This window comes from Benincasa hispida, chromosome 7 (assembly GCF_027475165.1).
Source record: "Benincasa hispida cultivar pf3 chromosome 7, pf3_genome.v1.1, whole genome shotgun sequence".
Classification (NCBI taxonomy): domain Eukaryota; kingdom Viridiplantae; phylum Streptophyta; class Magnoliopsida; order Cucurbitales; family Cucurbitaceae; genus Benincasa; species Benincasa hispida.
Window position 1 is genome coordinate 35,759,675 of NC_143484.1, and position 24,088 is coordinate 35,783,762.

General features: G+C 39.9%; 1 protein-coding gene across 1 annotated transcript; it reads left to right on the forward strand.

Moving 5' to 3' along the window:
* The first annotated feature begins 17,776 nt into the window (after window positions 1-17,776).
* On the forward strand, window positions 17,777-18,106 carry LOC150035137 (uncharacterized). The gene has a single exon (XM_090315241.1). It carries the CDS (start codon window positions 17,777-17,779, stop codon window positions 18,104-18,106), a length of 330 nt encoding a protein of 109 aa, XP_090171367.1.
* Window positions 18,107-24,088: the final 5,982 nt, after the last annotated feature.

Below are 24,088 nucleotides of genomic sequence, written 5' to 3' on the forward strand. Positions count from 1 at the left end.
TTCAAAAATGAAACAATTTCATCTTTATTTCATCGGTTACAATAACCGACTCATTCCCACTAACCCACATCCAAACATGAATTTTTTGATTAATTATCATACAATTAACCAATTAATTAATTAATAAATATAATCATATTATATTTTTATCCTATAGTTTGATATCACATATCTACTATAGTATTTTCTCCTTTACTTGATATAAATCATATTTATATCTAATTTCCTCCAAAATAATATATCTCATATATTTAGCCAATTATATCATATATAATTAACCAGTCAAATTATATCATATATAATCGAACTTCCTCTTGTCAATTTGAACATTTCAAATTAACCCAAATAATAGTTCTCGACTTTATCCAAGCTACCCGGGGTACCTAATGGACTTGTGGCTCGAAGCTCCAACGATTAGTGAATAGCTGACTAAACTCTTTAGCCACGAGATCCACCATCCGTTAACTGTCAGGCATTCCACTAAAGACCAATAGCTGAACTCTTCTTACCACAGATATATTTTTGTGTCTATCGGATATAAGCAATCATGAGTACGATGACCCTTCACAGATGCTCGTAAGTACCCCTGGACCAAATTACCATTTTGCCCCTGTAGTTACATCTCACTTCTTATGTACCACTGATTCCTCTAATGAACAATACAACATAGTACAACTATGTGTGAACACCTCTCGGGCCAAGAGAAGGTGTGTGGCGCCACATCGTTCAAGTCCCAGAATCAACCCTTAAGGGAGCTATCTATCTACTTACCCCTGCCTCGGGGAAGAAGTGAAATCCATCTTGTGTAGCTGAGTTCCCAGCTCCTAAATCAGACGAATCCCCAAAATGGTAGGTTTAAATCGGCAACCTGACCACTCGCACCCATAAAAATCAAAGGACTGCCCTTAATGGCAGGAGTTCCCAACTCACTCAGGATTGAGGTCATGTTACCATGGTCATCCTAGTAAAGTGAAGTCTCTGTCATGAACGGTGTTATATAACGAGACGTTAACACTTCGTGGTTAGGTCTTATACAAATTCTTTGTATAGGACGCCCCAGCTCGCATGTCCCCAACACGAATTATCAAGATCAGACCATCTATGACAAGTCACAACACTTGTGACCATTCCACAAAGCGGGCCACATCCGTAGTGTTACAGGATAAGGTTTCCCTCCTATATCCATATACTACAGACCATTTTGGTTATCACTCAAGACATGATCCACTAGTATGTCACCATATATATGCTTAAGTCACATATAGATAACCAAGGATTTTATGTTTATTCGTTTGTGGTAAAGCAGATAAAACAAGCAACTGAGCAAAAATACAAGATGTGAAGTAAATATCATATATTAACAACACAAGGGTTCGTACAAACTGTTTACATACTACAGGATACAAGACTTTAAGGCATCAACCCCTACAATCTCCCACTTGTCCTAAAACGAAGTGTGGTGTACAAATAACTAGTACAAAACAATAAACTAGAGCATAAAAGCCCAGTACAAGAAAATCTCCCACTTGCCCTAGTCCAGCCGCGGGCGATTCTGTAGACCCATGCTCCGTAGGTGACCCTCAAACACTGTAGTCATGAGAGCCGTCGTAAATGGGTCAACAACATTAAAATGGCCTGGGTTAGACTGATCCCTCTCATCTCCTCAACCTCTTGAGGCGTCTTAGAACATATGTCCTTAGACAAAGTGACTCTATGCCTGAACAACAGTAGGCCCCTTCTAGAGTCCTACATTGAGTACTTGAGCAACATCTTGTCAATGTACGATGCCTGAGACAGTGCTAACATTGTGTTCTTACGATCCTGAAAGATCTGTATTCCTAGAACAAACTGAGCCTCTCTCAAATCTTTGATTTGGAATTGGGTCGCTAGCTAGTTCTTAACTGCAGTCAGTACACCTGCAGCATTCCCAATGAGTTGGATATCGTCTACGTACACCACTAAGAAGACTACTGAAGCGTTGATGATCTTCTTATAGACAGGTTCATCAATGTTTTTGGTCAAAGCCATACGACTTGATCGCAGTATTAAACTGTATGTTCCAAGATCGAGACGCCTATTTCAGTACATTAATGGACCGATTTAGTTTGCAAACCTTTTTCTCTTGACCTTGGGCTATGAATCCCTCGGGTTGCACCATATAAATGGTCTCCTCCAGATTCATGGCCTTAACTCATTCATTCTGGTCAACATCCTCCATTGCCTGCTTATAAGACAACAGATCCTCAACGTCGCCATCTGCTACTATAGCAAAGATTTCTGTGAAACCCAAATAGCGAACGGGTGTGTTCGCAACCCTCCCACTACGTCGAGGTTCCCTAAACTCTTAAGGTGGAACTGACCTACTGGATGAACTCCCATCAACAACTCTTACTGATGTAGCAGGCTCTTCAACCACTCTTGTTGAAGTTACAGTAGTTTCATTAGAAAGCTCATGCCACACGACTTTGCTTCGAGAACTATGCTCCCTTATACGATCATCTTTCAAGAAAGTAGCATTTGTCAAAACAAACACCCTATTTTCCATTGGGTCATAAAAATAATTTCCTCGTGTACCTTTGGGGTAGCCTACAAAGAGGCACAACTTTTTGGGATTAGACTCAAGCACATGTGCAGGGTAACCCCAAATGTGAAAGTGACGTAAACTAGCTTTACGCCCGTTCCACAACTCCAGAGGTGTTTTGGCAACACTCTTGTAGGGAACACAGTTGAGTATGTATACCGTAGTCTCCTCTGTGAAACCCCAAAACTTGTATGGTAAGGAAGCGTAACTCATCATCGAGCGAACCATGTCTAACAAGGTTCTATTTCTCCTCTCCGTTACACCATTCTGCTGAGGTGTACCCTGTGATGAGAGTTGGGAAACCATTCCATGTTCTAACAAATAGTCTTGGAATGCTGAATCCACAAACTCTCCACCTCGATCCGATCGAAGTGTTTTAATCTGTCTATCTAATGCGTTTTCAACGTCAGCCTTGAACTCTTTGAACTTTTCAAAGGATTTAGACTTCCGTTGCTTAAGATACACATACCCGTACCTTGAGTAATCATCAGTTAAATTGATAAAATACTCATAGCCACCTCGGGCTCACACATTCATAGGACCACAAAGGTCAGAATGTACTAACTCAAGAGGCTCCTTGGCTCTATAACCTTTTCCAATAAAAGGTCGTTTAGTCATCTTACCCTCAAGGCAAGATTCGCACACTGGTAAAGAATTTTCTTCTAACTCATTTAGAAATCCATTCTTCACCAATCTCTCAATCCTATTGAGATTGATACCCTAAACGAAGATGCCAAAGTTGGGCATTTTCTTTTGGAGAAATTCGTCGACGTTTTGGTTGAGTTACGACAGTTCTGAACAATTCAATATTATGGAGGGAATTAATGGTTAACGACCTTAGCACATATAAATTCGATTCCAGATTTGCTGTGCAAATAAAAACACTATCTTTATGAATCTACATTAAACGAGATAGTATATTTGCATTGCAATAAACACTTTACAGAAATGAGGTTCCTCTTTCATTCAGGAACAATATATACATCATTTAAGATAAGAAACCTATTCTGTAAAGCTAACTGCAGTCCTCCCACTGCCACAGCTAAAACGACGTGCCCAGTGCCTACTCGCATCGTCATCTCACCAGCTTCCAACTATCACCAAGATCTAATCCCCTGAAAAAAAGAACAAACATGGTTAGTAGCGCTTGAATCAATTATCCAGGCAGAATCATCATTCTCCACTAAACAAGTTTCAAGAACAAGTAAATCACATTTGCCTTTATCAGCTTTGGCCTTAGCCTTGGCTGCTTTTTTCTCTTTCAGATCTCGAGGACAGTTCCTCTTCCAGTGTCCATCTTGGTTGCAGTGGAAACACTTTCCCTTAGCAACCTGTGGACGCCTACTTGGGGCGACAGGCAGTGGGTTAGCAGGTGTCTTCTCTTTTTCCTTACCACCCTTCTTCTTCTTCCCCTTTGCAGAGTTAGAAGCAGAAGGTGCAGACTTCGTTCCTGAGGTCGAACCTCTATGGAATGTTCTGAAGAATGAAGCAACATTTACTTCACCCTTTTGCCTCTCTTTACTTTTCAGTAAAGATTGGTATGTCTGCAACTCATTGAGGAAAGTTGTAAGGTTATATTTCACTTTGTTAAGAATCACATTACTAACAAAGTACAGGAAGCTCTTTAGCAAAGAATGCAAGATTATGCTAACCTGGCTACCCTCATCAATGGCAGACCCATTCAACTCCACTACATTAAAGTGGACCATCATGTTTAGCACATGTTCACGAACAGAGGTGCCTTCTTCCATTTTTTAGTTGAATATGTATTTAAGAGCCTCATGCATAAGCTGTTTAGATGGTTGTCCAAATATCCCTCGCAGGGACTTCATGATCTCACGCGCTGAGACCATAGGCTCATGTTTCTTGGCCAAGACTTCAGAAAGGCTTACCAAGATATAGGCTCGAGCCTTCTCATTTGCCCTTGTCCATTGCTCGTATGCCTCCCGAACATTTCGAGCGGCATTCAGAGTTAGAATAGGAAGACAAGCCTCCGTGAGAGCAAACATGAGATCCTCGATGATCAGGATTATCGTGATCATGTGTTTCCATGTTGCGAAATTATCGCCAGTAAGTTTTTCGACGCTTAACAATGCTAACGTGGCTATTGCCATTTTGAAAATGTTGCTGAAAATACGAATAAAACTTTATTAGATTTTGCTAAACCACTTTTAAACCAATCAGTTTTGCACAACAGTTTCAAGTACCTTAAGCTATAGACTTCTATTTTGCAACGATGCCTCAGTGAGGCAGGACAAACGCCACCGGTGGGGTGATCAGTTGCTCCTTGATAACGGGCAGAAATGCACATTATCATAATGCTAAGTTCTTAAACAATGCTGGCTTGCGTTGATAAAACATGTTAAATTGCGTCCATTAAATATCAATTTCATAATATTGCGATCGCATGCGTTCATCGCATTAGAATAGTTGATTTTTGAATTTTTGTGCAAAATATGCGATGACACAAGGCGGAAATTGAGATCATAAGAAATCATTGGTTGAGCACAGCATTACCGCAAGGCTTTACGGTGATCGCGTTCGTAAATATTCGTCCGAGAAGGATCGCCGCAACTTGGTCAGCGCAACATGGTGGGCGCATCTGGGTGAAAGACTAATTAATCGTGATGGGACAGAAAGCTGATGACAGTCGAATCCGAATTAAATTGATAGCCGATAATGATCACAAGTACATTCAGCTTTTCGGTGACAACTATTCGGCGCATCAATTAGGAATTAAAGTCGTCCCATCTATACAATCATGAGAGAGAAGCCGCCGTTCACCTTGGATGTTCTATAAATACCAAGGGCGACCTTCAGAAAAGAGGTTGATCAGTTAATTAGTTCGCACGTCCTTGTTCATAGTTTTCTTTCGTTTTAAGGCGGATGCGAGAGAGGAGGTTGTGCCGAAAGATCGTTCGATAAGCTTGGGAGAGCGCCGGAAGCTTCAAGGATAGAGAGAAAGCCGACGCCTGCGGAAGCGGGAACATCTTATGAACCGAATAGAGATTTACAGTGTAAAAGCCTAGATCAGCAAGGAACTGCTACCAGGCTCTCTACCTTTAACATCCATTGTTATTTTGTACTCCACTCATTTATCGAAATGGAATATACTTCTCTATATCTGTTCACTCTCTATTATTTATGCATGAGTAGCTAAATCGGTTGAATGGGTTGAGAAGTATTTAGCTAGCACAACTAGGGAATCTTTATTCTATACGATTATCTTGTATTATGTATGCTTCATTCGTCCATTAAAGATACTCGGGAGGGTAGTCTAAGGACAGAATCTAGGCTTGGGAAGGTCAGGTTAGAATCTAGGCTCGGGGAGATTGGAGCTTAGAAATAAGCATTGTTTGCTATTAACGCATCGCATGCATCCTAGAGATAGAAATGATTGTGTGCGGTAACCTTGTCTTTATGCATCTTGCATCATCGCATAGGACAAGAGTAGAGACTTAGGAATAAGCTCTATGGACACTTTTGCATTCAACACATGCGTCCTAGATTTCGGAGCATCGCATTTGCATTGGAAAATGACTTGCTGTGCATGGTTGTAGCATGATCTATAGTTCGACACATCCCTAAGTAACGCTAGCTAAAAATCTTCTCAACCCGTTCATCCGCATACTCAGTGCATCTATCACACAACTGACTTTTTCTCAAGTACGCCACATTTGTTTATTTTCATTAACGCAAGCAACAACAAAACAACAACCCTTTATTTATTTGGTTACCGCAAAGTTTTTATAAAAATTACCATCGCAATCTATTTTCACAAGTCCCTGAGTTCGACCCTGAACTTACCAGGAAACTCAGTGGAATTTACTTGGATTCCGCTGAGGAAACTTGAGTGCACAACATAATTTCACCATCACATATCATCCATAATTCACTTCATAAAACCAAGCATCACCCCTTCGTTGGGATGAGTCATTCTCAACCATTAGGTAGAACCAACTCTTGAACTGAACCTGATAGCCACCATTTTTCGGTCCAGAATCGTTAACTTTTAACTATTCCGCGTAAGTGTAACCCCTCGCTTTCGGTGCCAGAGTCCCCCCTAATGAGCCCACCGTAGGGAAGAAGCAGATTAGGACAAGAGACTATGTTACCTTATCCTCTTACAGGAGATCAAATAAAGAAACGGGCAAAACTTCCATCCTTTAGGGGGACACTCCCAGGGTGCCTCGAGGCGATGTGCAGTAAATTTATTCAACCTAACGAGGGAGACCGAGGGATATACTGTCGCACTTCCCGCTCCCACTTACTATGAACACTCTCTCCATCCACCTTGATATTGACCTACCTAAACACCATCCGTTGGGGGGACACGCCAAAGGTGCTGCGAGGTCGAGGGTAGATCTCACGGTGTGGACTATTTAGAAGAAACGTGAAAGGTTTAAGTGAAACATCTTATGCCTCAAGTACCTCCCACTGAATGTTCTCCCTAGGGATTCATTAACTTAGTCAATCCGGCTACTAATTTTAGCCTAAGTCATCTTTTTAAACTCTGCTTATAAACAGCGTTTGTTTATGAAATATGAACAAGTTCAAGTAGTCACATTTAAACACTTTAATGGACTGTCCTTAACTTGCATGCATGCATCAAATCTATCTAATTCACCTTTCTAGGTAAGTTCGCAGGTAGGGATGTTACGTTTCCGTCAACTTAAATACCCCAGCCTAGACAGAACCCGCCTTAGACAAAAGGTCCCTTATAGATAGATTTGCTACACTTTAACCTTTTATTAGCCAATTTAATCATATTAAACTGATTAAAAGATTAAAGCCTTAGGGTTACTAATCGTATTAGAACCGTGATCTTAGGTCTATGTGATCTAAGTTTTAAATACTTTAAAACCTTGAATTAAACCTAAGTGAGCATGCATGTCTTTCTTATTTCTTTTAGTTCTAACTTCTCTTTAACTTCTAAAAAGAAACATCTAAAACCATTGTGCACAACGAGGTGTTTATAACATTTATAAAGTAACCTATGTGTCATGCTTTATTCAATTTTCGGTCATTACTATATATAATTTTATATAACGCGTAACAACCAAGAAAACATGCTATCATTCACCCTTATACTATAAAAATTATAATATAAAGATGATGCATGTCAATGCTTTTTATGCATGCATAAATATAACTCTTATATTATCTGATGCATAACCTAAGGTGGGATTTACTATATGTGCATACCATATTGATGGAATAGTAGGCATGCGCAGTGGAATTGAGGATCAATTTTACTCTAATTGTATAAATGAAACATACAACCCTAAATTAGTTAATTACGGTTTTTTAGAAACATTACCTTTGAAGCTCCCGAAACTCGTCTATCTCCGCTCGAACACGAACCGGACAACCACTAGAGCTGACCTACTATCCTCTGGATTCAGAACCGGGTTGTGGGACCCAATGGATGAAGAACCTGAGAGAGAGAAAGAGATGGAAATAGTATAGTGAAATTTGGGTTGGGTTTGGATTTTTTCGGCCCAATTTTTAAAAACTAATTTTGCAAAATGTCCAAAAAAATTTTAATCCAAAATGACAACCCATATTTATAGAAAAGGGCCATGCAAAATTGCATGAAATAACTTCATAAAAACCCAACACCTAAAATCCACTATCTAAGTGGGCTTAATGTCTCCACTATAAGCCAACACCTAGCCCACTATTTTGTTAGTAGAATTATCCAACAAAAGTTTGGATTTTCCCACTAACTTTAGTCAAAGGGCAAAATAATCATTTGGTCAAAGTCAAACTTTGATCGAAAAGTCAACATTTTGACTTTTTATGATTTTTTTCCATGTTGACTAATTTTGACCTCCCGAGCATAAATCCGCATTCATTTTCTCGAAATTCAAATCATATTTGAATATAAGGTCGGTCAAAGTTTGACTTTTCAAAGTCAAAAGTCAACTCTTTGACTTTTTACATCTTTGACTACTTCCCTTATTTCTGAGCTTCCGAATATGAATGTATTCATATTCTTGATATTTAAATCATATTTAAATATTAAAACTGTATCACTAAACTAAAAACCCGACCACTATATCACATATACTTGTCGGTTTCTCTCTCTTCACCTAATTCAAACAATTCGAATTATTCTATCATACTGTTCTAATTTTATTCCATATGAGCTAGTAAGGGAACCTAATGAACCTATAGATCATGGGCTCCAACGATTCGAGAATAGCTGGCTAAAACTCTTTTAGATGAAGCTAATCAACATTCGTTAACAAACGGGTCATTCCACTATAGTCCCGTAGTTGCACTCCCCTCACTATAGATATATTTGTGTCCATTTGATATAACCATGATTAGTAAGCTAATCCTTCACAAGTTCGTAATCTCGGCTGGGTCATAAAAACTGTTTTACCCCCAAGACTACATCTTGTTCCTTAAGTTCTACCGATCTTTTAATGAACAATTAGTTTAAGGTCCAACCTATAAACCGAACCCCTCTCGGGCCAAGGAGAGGGTGGGGTCCCTTGTTCAAGACTTGGATTTAGTACTAAAGGGAACAACCTATCTACTATCCCTATAACATGTAGGAGTGAATTTCGTCTTGCATCTTATGTTCCCAGCTATCCACCTGATCTTACCCCTGAAAAGGGAGGCTTATTGGGCCAGCGATAATGAGCTACCCTCACTTATGCAGATCTAAGGATAATTCCGAGTGAATAGGAGTTATAGTTAGCTTAGGATTAAGATTAAGTTACTTAGGTCATTAATTAACGAAATAGTCAGTTTTATACATAAAACGATATTTAGAACATAAGTGACTATTTCATGGTTCAATCTTATGTAAACTTTTTACATAGGATGCCTCCACATGAACGATTTAGGATCACATCATTTGTACTAAATACAAAATGGGCCGCATCCATAGTGTCCCTAGAATAAGGCGCCCAACCTTATTCATATACTATAGACCATTTTGGCTATATATATTTGAACTTGATCCACATTTATGTCACTACATAAAGTTCAAACTTAAACTTAATAGCCTCAGAATCTTAGTTTATTGGATTCATGAATATAGAATTTAAATTTACTAAAGATTTTGAATAACAGCTTTATTGAACAAGAATATGATATTACAAACTATGAGTTTTAGGACATAAAATCCAACAAACTCCCACTTGGACTAAAACTCCTAGTAGGATCAAACGATTCTAAATTTAACTGTGAGAAATTAATATTACATATGAGTACAATAAACATACGAATTTAATAAACTAGGGCATTCACGCCCAAAATAATCTCCTACTTGTTCTAGTTTAGAAACACCATACACCTAAACTCTATAGGTGACCCTTAAAAACTTTAACCGTAAGGGTTTTTGTATAAGGATCAGCAATGTTTTGCTCAGAAAGTATTGGGTCACTACAACGTCACCACGGTGTACGATTTCCTGGATAAGGTGGTACTTGTGTTTGATGTGCTTTCCCCGTTTATGGCTTCGAGGTTCTTTTGAATTTGCAACTGCACCGCTGTTGTCACAATACAAGGTGATGGGCAGATGCATATTTGGAACAACTTCCAAATCTGTCAAGAATTTCCTTAGCCATACTGCTTCTTTTGCTACTTCGCAAGCAACTACGTATTCATGTGGAGTTAGCTATACAGGTCTGTTTTACGCTTCTCCATACTACTGCTCCTCCGTTAAGAGTGAACACTGATCCAGATGTAGACTTTCTAACATCTTTATCGTTTGGAAATTAGAGTCAGTGTATCCAGTAAGGATCAAATCCTTAGCACTATACACGAGCATGTAGTCCCTAGTTCTCCTTAGATACTTTAAGATGTTCTTAACGGCAGTCCAATGATCACATCCAGGATTAGACTGGTATTTACTGATGATCCCTACTGAGTAGCATATGTCAGGTCTAGTACATAACATTGCATACATCAGGCTTCCAACTACGGAGGCATAGGGAATATTTCTCATATCCTCAACTTCTTGAGGTATCTTAGGACACTGTTCTTTTGACAGATGAATTCCATGTCTGAAAGGCAACAGATCCTTTTTGGAATTCTGCATTTTATATCTAGACAACATTTTGTCTATATAATTTGCTTGAGACATGGTTAGTGTCCTGTTCTTGCGATTCCGAACAATTTGGATCCTAAGAATATACTGTGCATTTCCTAAATCTTTCATTTGGAATTGAGTATCTAGCCATTGCTTGACGTCAGTAAGATATCCTACATCATTCCCAATGAGTAGAATATCATCGACATATAAAACTAAGAATGCTATAGTAGAATTGACGATCTTCTTGTAAACATAAGGCTCGTCAACATTCTGTTCAAAGCCATAAGATTTGATTGCAGTATCAAACCTTATGTTCTAGGATCTAGAAGCTTTTTTCAATCTATAAATGGATTTTTGAAGCTTACAAACCTTTTGTTCTTGACCCTGTACAATAAACCCCTCTGGTTGAGCCATATAGATACCCTCTTCAAGATCGTCATTTAGAAAGGCTGTCTTGACATCCATCTGCCAAATTTCATAGTCATAAAAGGTGGCAATGGATAAGAGTATTCTTATCGACTTTAACATGGAAATGGGAGAGAGTTTCTTCATAGTCCAAAAGTTTCTTCATAGTCCACTCCCTCTCTCTGATTGCCACAAGTCGAGCCTTAAAAGTCTGTACTTTATCAGCTTGGTCTCGTTTTCTCTTATAGATCCACTTACAACCAATTGGTTTTACATCATTTGGTTGATCTACAAGTTTCCAGACAGAATTGAAGTACATAGACTCTATTTCGAGGTCCATGGCTTTGATCCATTGATCACGATCTACATCTTTCATCGCCTATTTATAGGTCGATGGATCCTTTATGCCGTCATCAGGTATGACGACTTGTATTTCTATTAAACCCAAGTAACGGTCAGGCTGATGAACAACCCTCCCACTACGTCGAGGCATTCTCAACTCTTGAGAAGGATGTGACTAACCTGATGTACTAGTTTTATCTACTAGTTTAGTAGATGAACTAGCTTTATCTGTAGCGTCTTTGGAAATTTCATTCAATACTAATTTACTGCGAGGTTGATGACTTCTTATGTGGTCTTCCTCTAAGAATGTGGCATTTGTCGATACAAATACCTTATTCTCTTGAGGATGATAACACAGACCGCCCCTTGTTTCCTTTGGATAACCTACAAATAGGCATAATTTTGAACGATGTTCTAATTTCTTGGGATTTTGTACCAACACATGTGCTGGGCAACCCCAAATTCTAAAGTGACGTAAACTACTTTTACTCCCTTTTTATAGCTCATAAGGTGTTTCTGAAACACTTTTGGAGGAAACGTTGTTTAAAATATGGACAGCAGATTCAAGTGCATATCCCCAAAAGGAATCAGGCAATTGAGTATAGCTCATCATAGAGCGAACCATATCTAATAAGGTTTGGTTTCTTCTTTCTGATACACCGTTCTACTGAGGCATACTAGGTGCAGAGAGTTGTGACTAGATCCCATTTTCTATCAAATAGTCTTGGAATCGTATGTCCATATACTCTCCACCTCGATCTGATCGAAGTGTCTTTATTGTTTTACCTAATTCATTCTCAACTTCAGCCTTATATTCTTTGAACTTTTCAAGAGAATTAGACTTGTGATGAAGTAGGTAAACATGACCATACCTTGAATAATAATCAATAAAACTGATGAAATATTCATACCCACCTCGAGCTTTGACGTTCATTGGTCCACAAAGGTCCGAATATACGAGTTCTAAGGGTACTTCGGCTCTGAGACCTTTTCCAGTAAAAGATCTCTTGGTCATCTTTCCTTCAAGACATGATTCACATGGAGTTAAAGAGTTATCTTCTAACTGAATTAAAAGTCCACTCTTGACCAATCTCCCAATCCTATTGAGATTTATGTGACCAAGTCTTAGGTGCCATAGATAGGCGTTGGAAGAAACCTTTTGTTTTTTATTATGAGTTTCTAATGTTCTAAACATTTCAGTATTTAAATCAAAATTTTCTTTAGTTGGTCTTAACTTATATAAGTTGTCTTCAAGTGTAGCAGAACAAATTTGAATACCTTTACAAAAAATGAACGCTTCATTTATATTAAAAGATAGTGTATATAATTGTTCTATAATACAAGCGATAGATATCAAATTCCTCTTCATAAGAGGTGCATACAAAACATTTTTAATTACTAGATATCTATCTTCAAAAAACAACTTCAGATCTCTCACTGCTTCAATTGAGACTCGATAATGATTATTAATGCCCAAAAACGCAGGGGCCTTTACAAACAATCGCAAATGTAAAAGGATCTAAATCAAACCAAGGCTAACCATCCCGAAAACCATTAATTTGCACATCCACAGCAAATTTAACCATTAAACCAGTGTAGAAATGCACCCACCATGAATGTAAATCTCATGTCGTTGCAACAGATGAAATCGAAGTATTAGAACCTGGCTCTGATACCAATTGCAGGATCGATTACCGAAGAGTTCCATGAGCGCATTCGGATTGCTCCGATCTCACAATGACCGAAATACAACATTATACATTCATACGAACAATTATACAAACAAACACTAATTATCGGCATGCTAAGAATAAGATAAACAAACACTAATTATCGCTCCGATCTCACAATGCTCGTAAGTACAACTGAGTCAAATTACCGTTTTGCCCCTGTAGTTACATCTCACTCCTTAAGTACCACTGATTCCTCTAATGAACAATACAACATAGTCCAACTATGTGTGAACACCTCTCGGGTCAAGAGAAGGTGTGTGGCGCCACATCGTTGAAGCCCTGGAATCAGCCCTTAAGGGAGCCATCTATCTACTTACCCCTGCCTCGGGGAAGGAGTGAATTCCATCTTGTGTAGCTGAGTTCCCAACTCTCAAATCAGACAAATCCCCAAAATGGTAGGTTTGAATCGGCGACCTGGCCACTCGCTTCCATACAAATCAAAGGACCGCCCTCAATGGTAGGAGTTTCTAACTCACTCAAGATTGAGGTCATGTTACCAATGGTCATCCTAGTGAAGTGAAGTCTCTGTCATGAACGGAGTTATATAATGAGACGTCAACACTTTGTGGTCAAGTCGTATACAAACTCTTTGTATAGGATGCCCCCGCTCGTATATCCCCAACACGAATGATTAGGATCAGACCATTTGTGACAAGTCACAACACTCGTGACCATTCCACTGTTGGGATTGGTGTCCTAATTCTCCCGGAATCTCGTTGTTTTGTAAAGATACACATTGCTCAGTGAATAAAATAAATGTTATTTAGTTCTGACATTTACTCATATCCAATAAACAAAGCTTCTTGGTTATCTTATGTGAACTTAAGCATGTATATGTGATATACAAGTGGATCATGCCTTAAGTGATAACCTAAATAGGTCTGTAGTATAAAGATTAAGGTGGGATACCTGATCCTAGTGACGCTACGGATACGGCTCGTTTTGTAGAGGTTTGCAAGTGTTGTAAACTACTACATATGGTTGATCTTAACCATTCATATGGAGACGTGGAGCGGGGGTGTCCTATACAAAGAGTTTGTATAAAACCTGGACCACGAGATGACTAAACTCTGTATATAACGCCGTTGATACTAGAGACTTGCATCTCACCTAAACGACCATAGGTGACACAACCTCAATCCTGAGTGTTTTAGGAACTCCTGCCTTTGAGGGCGGTCCTTTGATTAATATGGGTGAGAGTGGGCAAATTTCCAACTCAACATGGAATTCACTCCTTTCCCGAAGCAAGAATTCACTCCTTTGATTAGTTTAGGGACTTATCTGATCTGGGAGCTGGGAACTCAATCTACAATATGGAATTCAATCCTTTCCCGAAGCAGGGATAAGTAGAGAGATTTCTCTCTTAAGGTCTGATTTCGGGGCTTGAACATAGTGGCCACAGCTTCTCTTTGGAAGAGAAGACTCAGTCATAGTAGGACTATGACTTATGTTCATTAGAGGGATCGGTGGTACTTAAGAAAACAGATGTAACTAAAGGGGCATAACGGTTATTAGCCCAACTATACTTACAAGCGATCTATGAAGGTTTGTCGCACTGCTGATTGGTTAAGATGGACACATAATATATCTGTGGTAAGGAGAGTTCAGCTGTCGGTCTTTAGTGGAGTTCCTGGCAGTTAACGAATGGTGGATCCCATAACTAAAGAGTTTAGTCAGTTATTCACGTACCGTTGGAGCTTTGAGCTACAGGTCCATGAGGTCCCCTTGGTAGCTCAATGGATTCAGTTGAGGATCAGTTCTTGGTGTTGATTTGAAATGTTCAAATTGACAAGAGGTATTTTGATTATATATGATATAATCGGTTTGATGTATGAGATACATCTAGTGGAGGATTGATATAAATGAGATTTACATTAAATACCATGGAATAGAAAAAGAACTGTGGTTTATATGTTTCATGAGATGAAATATTAAAATTATAGGTTATAAATATAGTATGATAAGTTGGTTATCATTTATGTTTATAATAATATTAATTATTGGATAATTACTTCTTTTTCTTTTAAATAACCAAAGTAGTGGGTGGTTATTGGATCGTGGTAACCGTGAGTTTAAAAGGAAAATAGTTTTTCTATTTTCAAAAGAGGTTTTTAAAAAAGTTCGAAAAGGTTTTTGAGTTTTCTCTCGTGCAAAAGAAACTCACGAAGTCGTCAAGTAAATTCGGATTTACTAAATGACAGCTGGGCGAGCTAAACGATCGTGCAATATTTACTAAATGATCGCTGGCCCAAGGTAAACGATCGTGTAGTATCTATAGGCGACAGACCGAGCTAAACGATAGACTAAATGATCGCATAGCTTTTGCTAGACGATCACATAGCTTTATCTAAACGATTGGGCATCGACCTATACGATAGGTCTCTACCATCTCCCACTTGCCCAGTCGTGTACGCGATCGTTATTTCCTCCGTTCGTCTGCTTCATACCAAGTCCGAACAGAGCCCACCCTCTAGATTCTCACACCAAGAATACTAAGGTCACCTTATTGGAGGTGTCAGACTCAACTCGACACCATCGAGGTTTTTTGGAGACCGTTCGTGGTGCTGTGAAGGCCATTCACTGTTGTGGAGGAGTTCGTGACCGAGGCGATCGTGGAGGAGTTCATGAACGAGCGCGAAGTGTTCGTGCGGTGTTGCAGTCATGTAGATCGAGTGCTCGTGGTTGTTTTTGTTTGATCAGAGTTGTTCAACGAAGCGTGGAGACGCATCCTCATATGTGCGTAGAGTTTAATCTCTGTTCATTTGAGTTTATTCATGCTATAATTTCTCTGTATGAATTGTATAACCATTTGTATTAAAGTCGACTGTAAATATATGTTCATTCATGATTGTAATTTGGAATAGTTTTGTTCCGCTGCTCATGGAAATCTCAGATCCGATTTCCTTCATCCACAAAGCGGGCCGCATCTGTAGCGTTACCAGGATAAGGTTTCCCTTCTATATCCATATATTATAGACCATTTTGGTTATCACTCAAAACATGATCCACTAGTATGTCACCACATACATGCTTAAGTCACATACAGATAACCAAGGATTTTATGTTTATTCGTTTATGGTAAAGCAGATAAAACAAGCAACTGAGAAAAAATACAAGATGTGAAGTAAATATCGTATATTAACAACACAAGCGTTCGTACAAACTGTTTACAAACTACAGGACACAAGACTTTAGGCATCAACCCTAAAAATCTCCCACTTGTCTAAAACAAAATGGGGTGGACAAATAACTAGTACAAAATAATAAACTAGGACATAAAAGCCTAGTACAAGAAAATCTCCCACTTGCCCTAGTCCAGTCGCGGGCGATCCTGTAGACCCATGCTCCATAGGTGACCCTCAAACACTGTAGCTGTGAGAACCATCGTAAACGGGTCAACAACATTAAAATGGCCTGGGTTAGACTAATCCGTCTCATCTTCTCAACCTCTTGAAGAGTCTTAAGACATATGTTCTTAGACAAAGTGACTTCATGCCTGAACAGCAGTAGTCCCCTCTTGGAGTCCTACATCTAGTACTTGAGCAACATCTTGTGAATGTACGATGCCTGAGACAGTGCTAGTATTGTGTTCTTATGATCCCGAAAGATCTGTATACCTAGAACAAACTGAGCCTCTCCAAAATATTTCATCTGGAATTGGGTCGCTTGTCAGTTCTTAACTGCAGTCAGTAGACCTACAGCATTCCCAATGAGTTGGATATCGTCTACGTACAACACTAAGAAGAGTACTGAAGCGTTGATGATCTTCTTGTAGACACAAGGTTCATCAATGTTTTGGTCAAAGCCATACGACTTGATCGCAGTATTAAACCGTATGTTCCAAGATCGAGACGCCTGTTTTAGTACATTAATGGACTGATTCAGTTTGCAAACATTTTTCTCTTGACCTTGGGCTATGAATCCCTCGGGTTGCACCATATAAATGATCTCTTCAAGATTCATGGCCTTGACCCATTCATTTTGGTCAACATCCTCCATTGCCTGCTTATAAGACAATAGATCCTCAACGTTGCCATCTGCTACCATAGCAAGGATTTCCGTGAAACCTATATAACGAACGGGTGGGTTCGCAACCCTCCCACTACGTCGAGGTTCCCTAAACTCTTGAGGTGGAACTGACCTACTGGATGAACTCCCATCAACAATTCTTACTGATGTAGTAGGCTCTTCAACAACTCTTGTTGAAGTTTCAGTAGTTTCATTGGAAAACTCACGCGACACGACTTTGCTTCGGGGACTGTACTCCCTTATATGATCCTCCTCCAAGAAAGTAGCGTTTGTCGAAACAAACACCCTATTTTCCGTCGGATCATTAAAATAACCCCTCGTGTACCTTTGGAGTAGCCTAAAAGAGGCATAACCTCGACCGTGGTTCCAACTTTTTGGGATTAGACTCAAGCACATGTGCAGGGCAATCCCAAATGCGAAAGTGACGTAAACATTTTTGAGACGGCAAAACACTCCTGAATTTGTATACACCCGGAAGTTGAAAGGACCTTCCGACGAAGAAACCGATCTAATCGTCGCTGTAGGTTAAGGCAACAACTCAGACAGTAATTCAGGCAATAACAAATGACGGACGAGCAAGCAAATCATAACTTAGCTCAACAGCTAGCCCATGCTGCTTAAAATCTTATCATAATGGAAAATAGTAGTACACATCCCATACGGGAGTATGCGTCTCCTGTGTTGTATGATTCTTCACCAGGGATCATATATCCAACGCCAAATGGGACAAGGTTTGAGATGAAATCTGTAATGTTACAAATGCTTCAAACACCTAGCCAGTTTGAAGGTGATCGTGGAGAAGACCCTCACATCCACATGAAACGTTTCTTGGAGACGTGCAATTCGTTTGTGATTCCTAGTATCACACCAGAAGCTATCAGGTTATCCTTATTCCCATATTCTCTGTGTGATGACGCAAAGCAATGGACGAGTTCTTTGGAGCCTGAGGAGATAACGACTTAAGAAAAATTAGTGGAGAAATTCATACAGAAATATTTTCCATCCACCATGAACGCAAGGAGGCGGAGAGAAATAATGAACTTTGAACATGAAGAAACCTTGAGTGCCACATGGAAGCACTTCAAAGGACTGGTCAAGAATTTCCCTAATCACGGATTAAATTTAACTGTCCAGATGGAAACCTTTTATGGAGGATTGAATAGAGCATCTCAAATGCAGTCGACGCAGCTGCAGCTAGCGGTATTCTGGATAAATCTTACAATGAAACTAAAGAAATACTAGATCGCATCGCCAAGAAAAATATGGAATGGGTAGATGACACTTATGACACAAGAGCAGATAGGAGGAGACGCTCTCAGAATGTGAACTCTGTTGATTCTAACGCAATAGCCACGCTTTCTACACAAGTGGCTACCATGACAAACCTTTTGCAAAATATATCACTGGGGAACACATCAAACATGCAAAAGACAAATCAGGTGGAAACATTCGTACAACCCATGGTTAGCTGTGTGGGTTGTGGAAATCCTCATTCCTACACTAATTGCCTACATAATCCGCAGTCGGTATGCTTTATTAAAACAACCCATTCTCGAACACCTATAATCTTGGATGGAGGAACCATCCAAATTTCTCTTGGGGAGGTCACCAATAGGAGCAACACCAACCAGGGGTAAATCAACAGCATAGGCAAGAACCGCCTCCTGGATTCCAGCTCTCTCAGCAGTCGCACCAACAATCTTTTATAGAGAAAGTCATGCATCGAGTTCATCTTCTCCGCTTGAAAACCTCTTAAAGGAATATATCGCCCAGAATCACGCATTGCTAAAAAGCCAAGCGTCATCCATTAGAAATATGGAGATACAAGGGGGGGAAATCATTAGTGAGCTGAAAAATCAGCTGTCAGGAGTCTTGCCCAGCAATATAGAAACCCCGGAAAATAGCAACGAAAAAGAGTAATGTCATGCGGTGACATTGCGAAGTGGCAGACCTCTTGTAGAAAGAACAGTGAACCCAAGAAACAACAATCCTTCAACTGAGCACACAACACACCCAAAGGCATTTGAAGATCAAGAAGAGCAGATGCCAGAATCCACAAGTCATTCCAACCCGAGCATGTCTAACGCAGGAGAACCTGCGATGCAGCTGAAAGCGCCATTTCCCAGATACTTGCTGAAGAAGAATGATGAGCAGCAGTTTAAGCATTTTCTTGAACTTCTGAGGCAACTGCACATTAACATCCCACTTATAGAATCCTTAGAACAAATATCGAAGTATGTAAAATTTCTGAAGGATATTCTGAAGAAGAAGAGAAGAGTCAGTGAGACAGAAGTAATTGCTCTAATGCAGGAGTGCAATGCGTTAGTCAGCAACAACTTATCCAAGAAACAGAAGGATCCGAGAAGCTTCACAGTCTCGTGATCAATTAGAGGGCTAGACGTGGGACATGCGTTGTGTGATCTGGGAGCAAGCGTTAAACCGCATGCCCCTCTCAGTTTTCAAGAAATTAGGAATGTGAAGCACAACCCACTTCTATAACACTTCAATTCACTGATAGAATGATCACATATCCTGAAGGAAAGATTGAGGATGTTTTGTGAAAGTTTGACAAGTTCATATTCCCAGCAGATTTCATTATCCTTGATTATGAAGCAGACAGGGATGTACCAATCGTTCTTGAACACCCCTTTCTTGCCACTAGGAAAGTACTAATAGACGTGCATAAGGGAGAACTGACCATGCTCGTAGATAACCAAGAAATGAAATTTAATGTGTTAAATGCATTAAAATTTTCGGATGATGAAGAATGTCAACTTAGCAACTCAATAGAATTGCCTGAAGAAGAAGCAGACCAAGTTTGTGAGGTCCTTGCATTGGGAGAAACCATGAAGAAACTCGAGCTACTAAGTCTGAGTGAGCGGCAAACTAAGCCAGCGCGTCCATCGTTGAAGGAACCACTAGAACTAGAACCTTTACCTGACCATCTTAAATATGTTTTTCTTAGATTAAATAACACCTTACCTATAATTATTTCAGCTAATCTTTCTGAGCCTAATGAATGTTCTCTTTTGCAGATGTTACAAAAACACATGCAGACAATAGAATGGACGCTGGCTGACATCTGTGGCATCAACCCATCGTACTACATGCACAAGATTAGGCTAGAAGAGGGGAAGACTGGATCAATTGAGCCTCAACGCAGGCTAAATCCCATAATGAAGGAAGTAGTGAATAAATAGATCATTAAGTGGCTTGACGCGTGAGTAATATATTCTATCTCCGATAGCAGCTGGGTGAGCCCAGTTCAATGCGTCCCTAAAAGGGGAGGCACTATAGTGATAGTTAACAGCAACAACGAACTACTCCCTTCAAAGACTGTCACAGGCTGGCGCATTTGCATGGATTATAGGAAACTCAATGTGGTGACCAAGAAGGACCACTTCCCTTTCCCCTTCATTGACCAGATGCTTAACCGATTAGCTGGAAAGGAATTCTATTGTTTTCTAGATGGATACTCTGGTTACAATCAAATTCTTATCGACCCAGAAGATCAAGAGAAGATGACATTCACACGCCCATTTAGAACATTTGCGTTTAGACGCATGCCTTTCGGATTGTACAACGCACTAGGAACGTTCCAAAGATGCATGATGACAATTTTTTCAGACTTTCTTGAACAGACCATTGAAGTTTTCATGGACGACTTCTCAGTTTTTGGATACTCCTTTCAATCTTGCTTAGACAACCTAGAGGTCATCCTTGCATGATGTAAGGAAACGGATCTTGTGCTAAATTGGGAAAAATGTCACTTTATGGTGACTGAAGGTGTTATTTTGGGCCACAAGGTGTCTAAGGCCGGACTGGAAGTCGATGAAGCCAAAACTGATGTCATGGCTAAACTTCCTCTGCCTGCAAATATGAAAGCATTATGAAGTTTTCCAGGACATGCAGGCTTTTACAGAAGGTTCATAAAAGGGTTTTCTCATATTGCGCGTCCTCTAAGCGCACTATTAGAAGTAAACTGACCCTATGTATTTGATTGTGACTGCATCGACGCATTTGAAACATTGAAGTATGCATTAACTATAGCTCCGATACTCATAGCACCGGACTGCATGCAACCTTTCATTCTGATGTGTGATTCAAGCGACGTTGCAGTTGGAACCATGTTGGGGCAGAAGAAAGGAAACTTGATACGCCCTATCTCCTATGCGTTAAAGACTTTAAACGACTCTCAGGAGCATTACACAACTACTGAAAAGGAAATGTTGGTTGTAGTGTTCGGAATTGAAAAATTTAGATCTTATCTAGTTTGTGCGTCAGCAACCATTTACACAGATCACTTGGCCATTAAATTCCTGATGAGCAAGAAGGACGCAAAACCGAAGTTAATCGGATGGGTACTACTCTTGCAAGAATTTGACATTGACATCAATGACAGAAAAGGGACTGAAAATCAGGTGGCTGATCACCTGTTGAGATTAGAACATCAAAAGATACAAGACCAACAAGATGAAATCAGAGATGCATTCCCCCAATGAATTTTTATTCAAAGTTGAAGAAAGGGAACCGTAGTATGCAGACATTGTTAATTACTTGACCACCAAACAATTCCATGAGCACTTCAACTCTCAACAGAAGAAAAGGCTTGTACACGACAGAAAATTCTATTTTTGGGATGAACCGTTTCTTTACAAACAAGGTCCCGACTTCATCATGTGTTGGTGTGTTCTAGAAGAAGAGACACAATGCATCCTAGCTGAGTGCCATGATTCTCCTTACAGAGGTCATTTTAGAGGACAAAGAACCGCTGCAAAGGTTCTCCAAAGTGGGTATTTCTAGCCCACCCTTTTCAAGGATGTAAGGGAGTATGTTCTCAAGTGTGACCCTTGTCAACGCAGGTAATATATCCTCAAGGGATGCAATGCCTCTTAATAATATACTTGAAGTCGAATTATTTGATGTATGGGGCATCGATTTCATGGGACCTTTCCCTATGTCCTGTGGTCAACAATACATCTTGCTAGCAGTATACTACGTATCAAAATGGGTTGAAGTTGTGGCTTGTGCCAAGAATGATGCAGTGACTGTTTTAAAGTTTCTCACCAAGAATATTTTCACACGCTTTGGAACACCGAGGGCACTGGTGATTGACAAAGGTATGCACTTTATTAGCCGCATCATTTCGACTTGCTAAATACAATGTCAGGCAAAAAATTGCTATTGCATATCATCCTCGGACCAACGGTCAAGCAGAAGTATCCAATCGGGAAAAAAAGATGATATTGGAAAAGGTAGTCAATGCATCAAGGAAAGATTGAGCACAAAGGCTAGACGCACTTTGGGTCTACAAATTGCCTACAAAACTCCAATAGGTATGTCTCCATACTCTTTTGTATTTGAAAAAGCCTGTCACTTACCCTTGCAGTTGGAGTACAAAGCTTTTTGGGCAGTGAAAGGGCTGAACTTAAACCTGGAAGCCGTGGGCAAACAATGCAAGCTTCAGCTCAATGAGCTTCTTGAATGGCAGCTGAACGCATATGAAAACAGCAAAATCTACAAGGAAAAGACTAAATGTTAGCATGACCAATGCATCCGTAAGAAAGAATTTGTTGTTAGGAACAAAGTCTTATTATTCAACTCATGATTGCATTTGTTTCCAGAAAAATTAAAATCTAAGTGGTTAGGACCGTTTATCATTAAAACAATCTTTCCACATGGAGCGGTTGAGTTAACACGAGAAGATGGCATAAATGCATTCAAAGTAAATTGGCAAAGGGTGAAGCCCTACTTTGAGGAAAGTATAGAACGACAAAAGTCATCTCTCAAGTTGCACGAAGCCAATTGAGGCTCGCGTCGAAGCTTCCCTGTGTTCAAATAGACACATATTTCAGGGACGCTTCTTCTACACCAACTCTTTGCATTATGTATTTTATGTTTGTGATTGTTTGCAATTTACTTTGTGTTATTTGTTAGCCTTTTCTTTGAATTATGGTTATTTGCTGATTTTTATTATTTTACTAATAAAACAAAATGTTAAATCAACTTGAAGAAGTTTAGAAACGGGGTAGGATTCTAATGCATTGGACTTAAGCCAACACATAGACCAAACATAAAGGACATCCCTCGAAGACATAAAGCACTCGATTGCTTAGAAACCCTAGGCATGTCCTTTCATCTGTCCCATTAATGACGATGTTAGGCGCCACCTGACGTCACTTCACATTCCCCTTTGATAGCCTATAAAAGGTAACCTCCCCCGGCCTTTTCTCTTCTTTCTTTACTTTCATTCTTTCCACTCGAAGTTCCTTTGTACTACTCGAGCTCTCGAAGCCCTCGCCGTTTGTTCGAACTAGGCATTTCAATAAGCATTCCGATCATCTCCTTCAGCCACGATGTTAAACACTTTTGATAGCCAGAACCAATCGCTAAGCTTCAGAGGAGATTCACTGGTAAGCTCATTCTCCTCTTCTTCCATTTCGATGTCGCCTTCCCCATCCCCTCGCCTAGCCTCAAAAAGCCTTTTTCCGGCCAAACCCTCTCGCAGCGGGTCATCTTCCATCTCTCAGAGATCAACTCGGTAGAAACCCTCTAAAACCATCCAAAAACCTCTACAAAACTTAAACCTAAAACCCCTACCAAGCCGAAGCGATAGGCTGCAGCTAAGCACCCTTCAACCTCTTCGTCTGCCGTCAAACCCTACAGATAACCCGTACCACCACCAGTTATTCCAAGCATCAGTTCGGTGGTTGTGACGCATAAACCTATCCCAGACCACCTTCGCACCACTCCATCACCTGTCGTGCGTCCCCTTACCCCTCTCTCCATCTAACCCTTAGCCAAAATCTTCCTTATTGAATCGGAACCGTCTAGCCGACCCATTCAATCTACCTCTCCATCATCATATCATTCCCTGGGTCGTCACATACCTTATCTGGCACCCCACCAACCACACCTTCTAAACCAAGCTCTGACAGTCTTGCG

What these genes read in the sequence shown, in the direction of transcription:
- LOC150035137 (XM_090315241.1), top strand. Translation starts at nt 17,777, where the DNA reads ATGGAAAATAGTAGTACACATCCCATACGGGAGTATGCGTCTCCTGTG.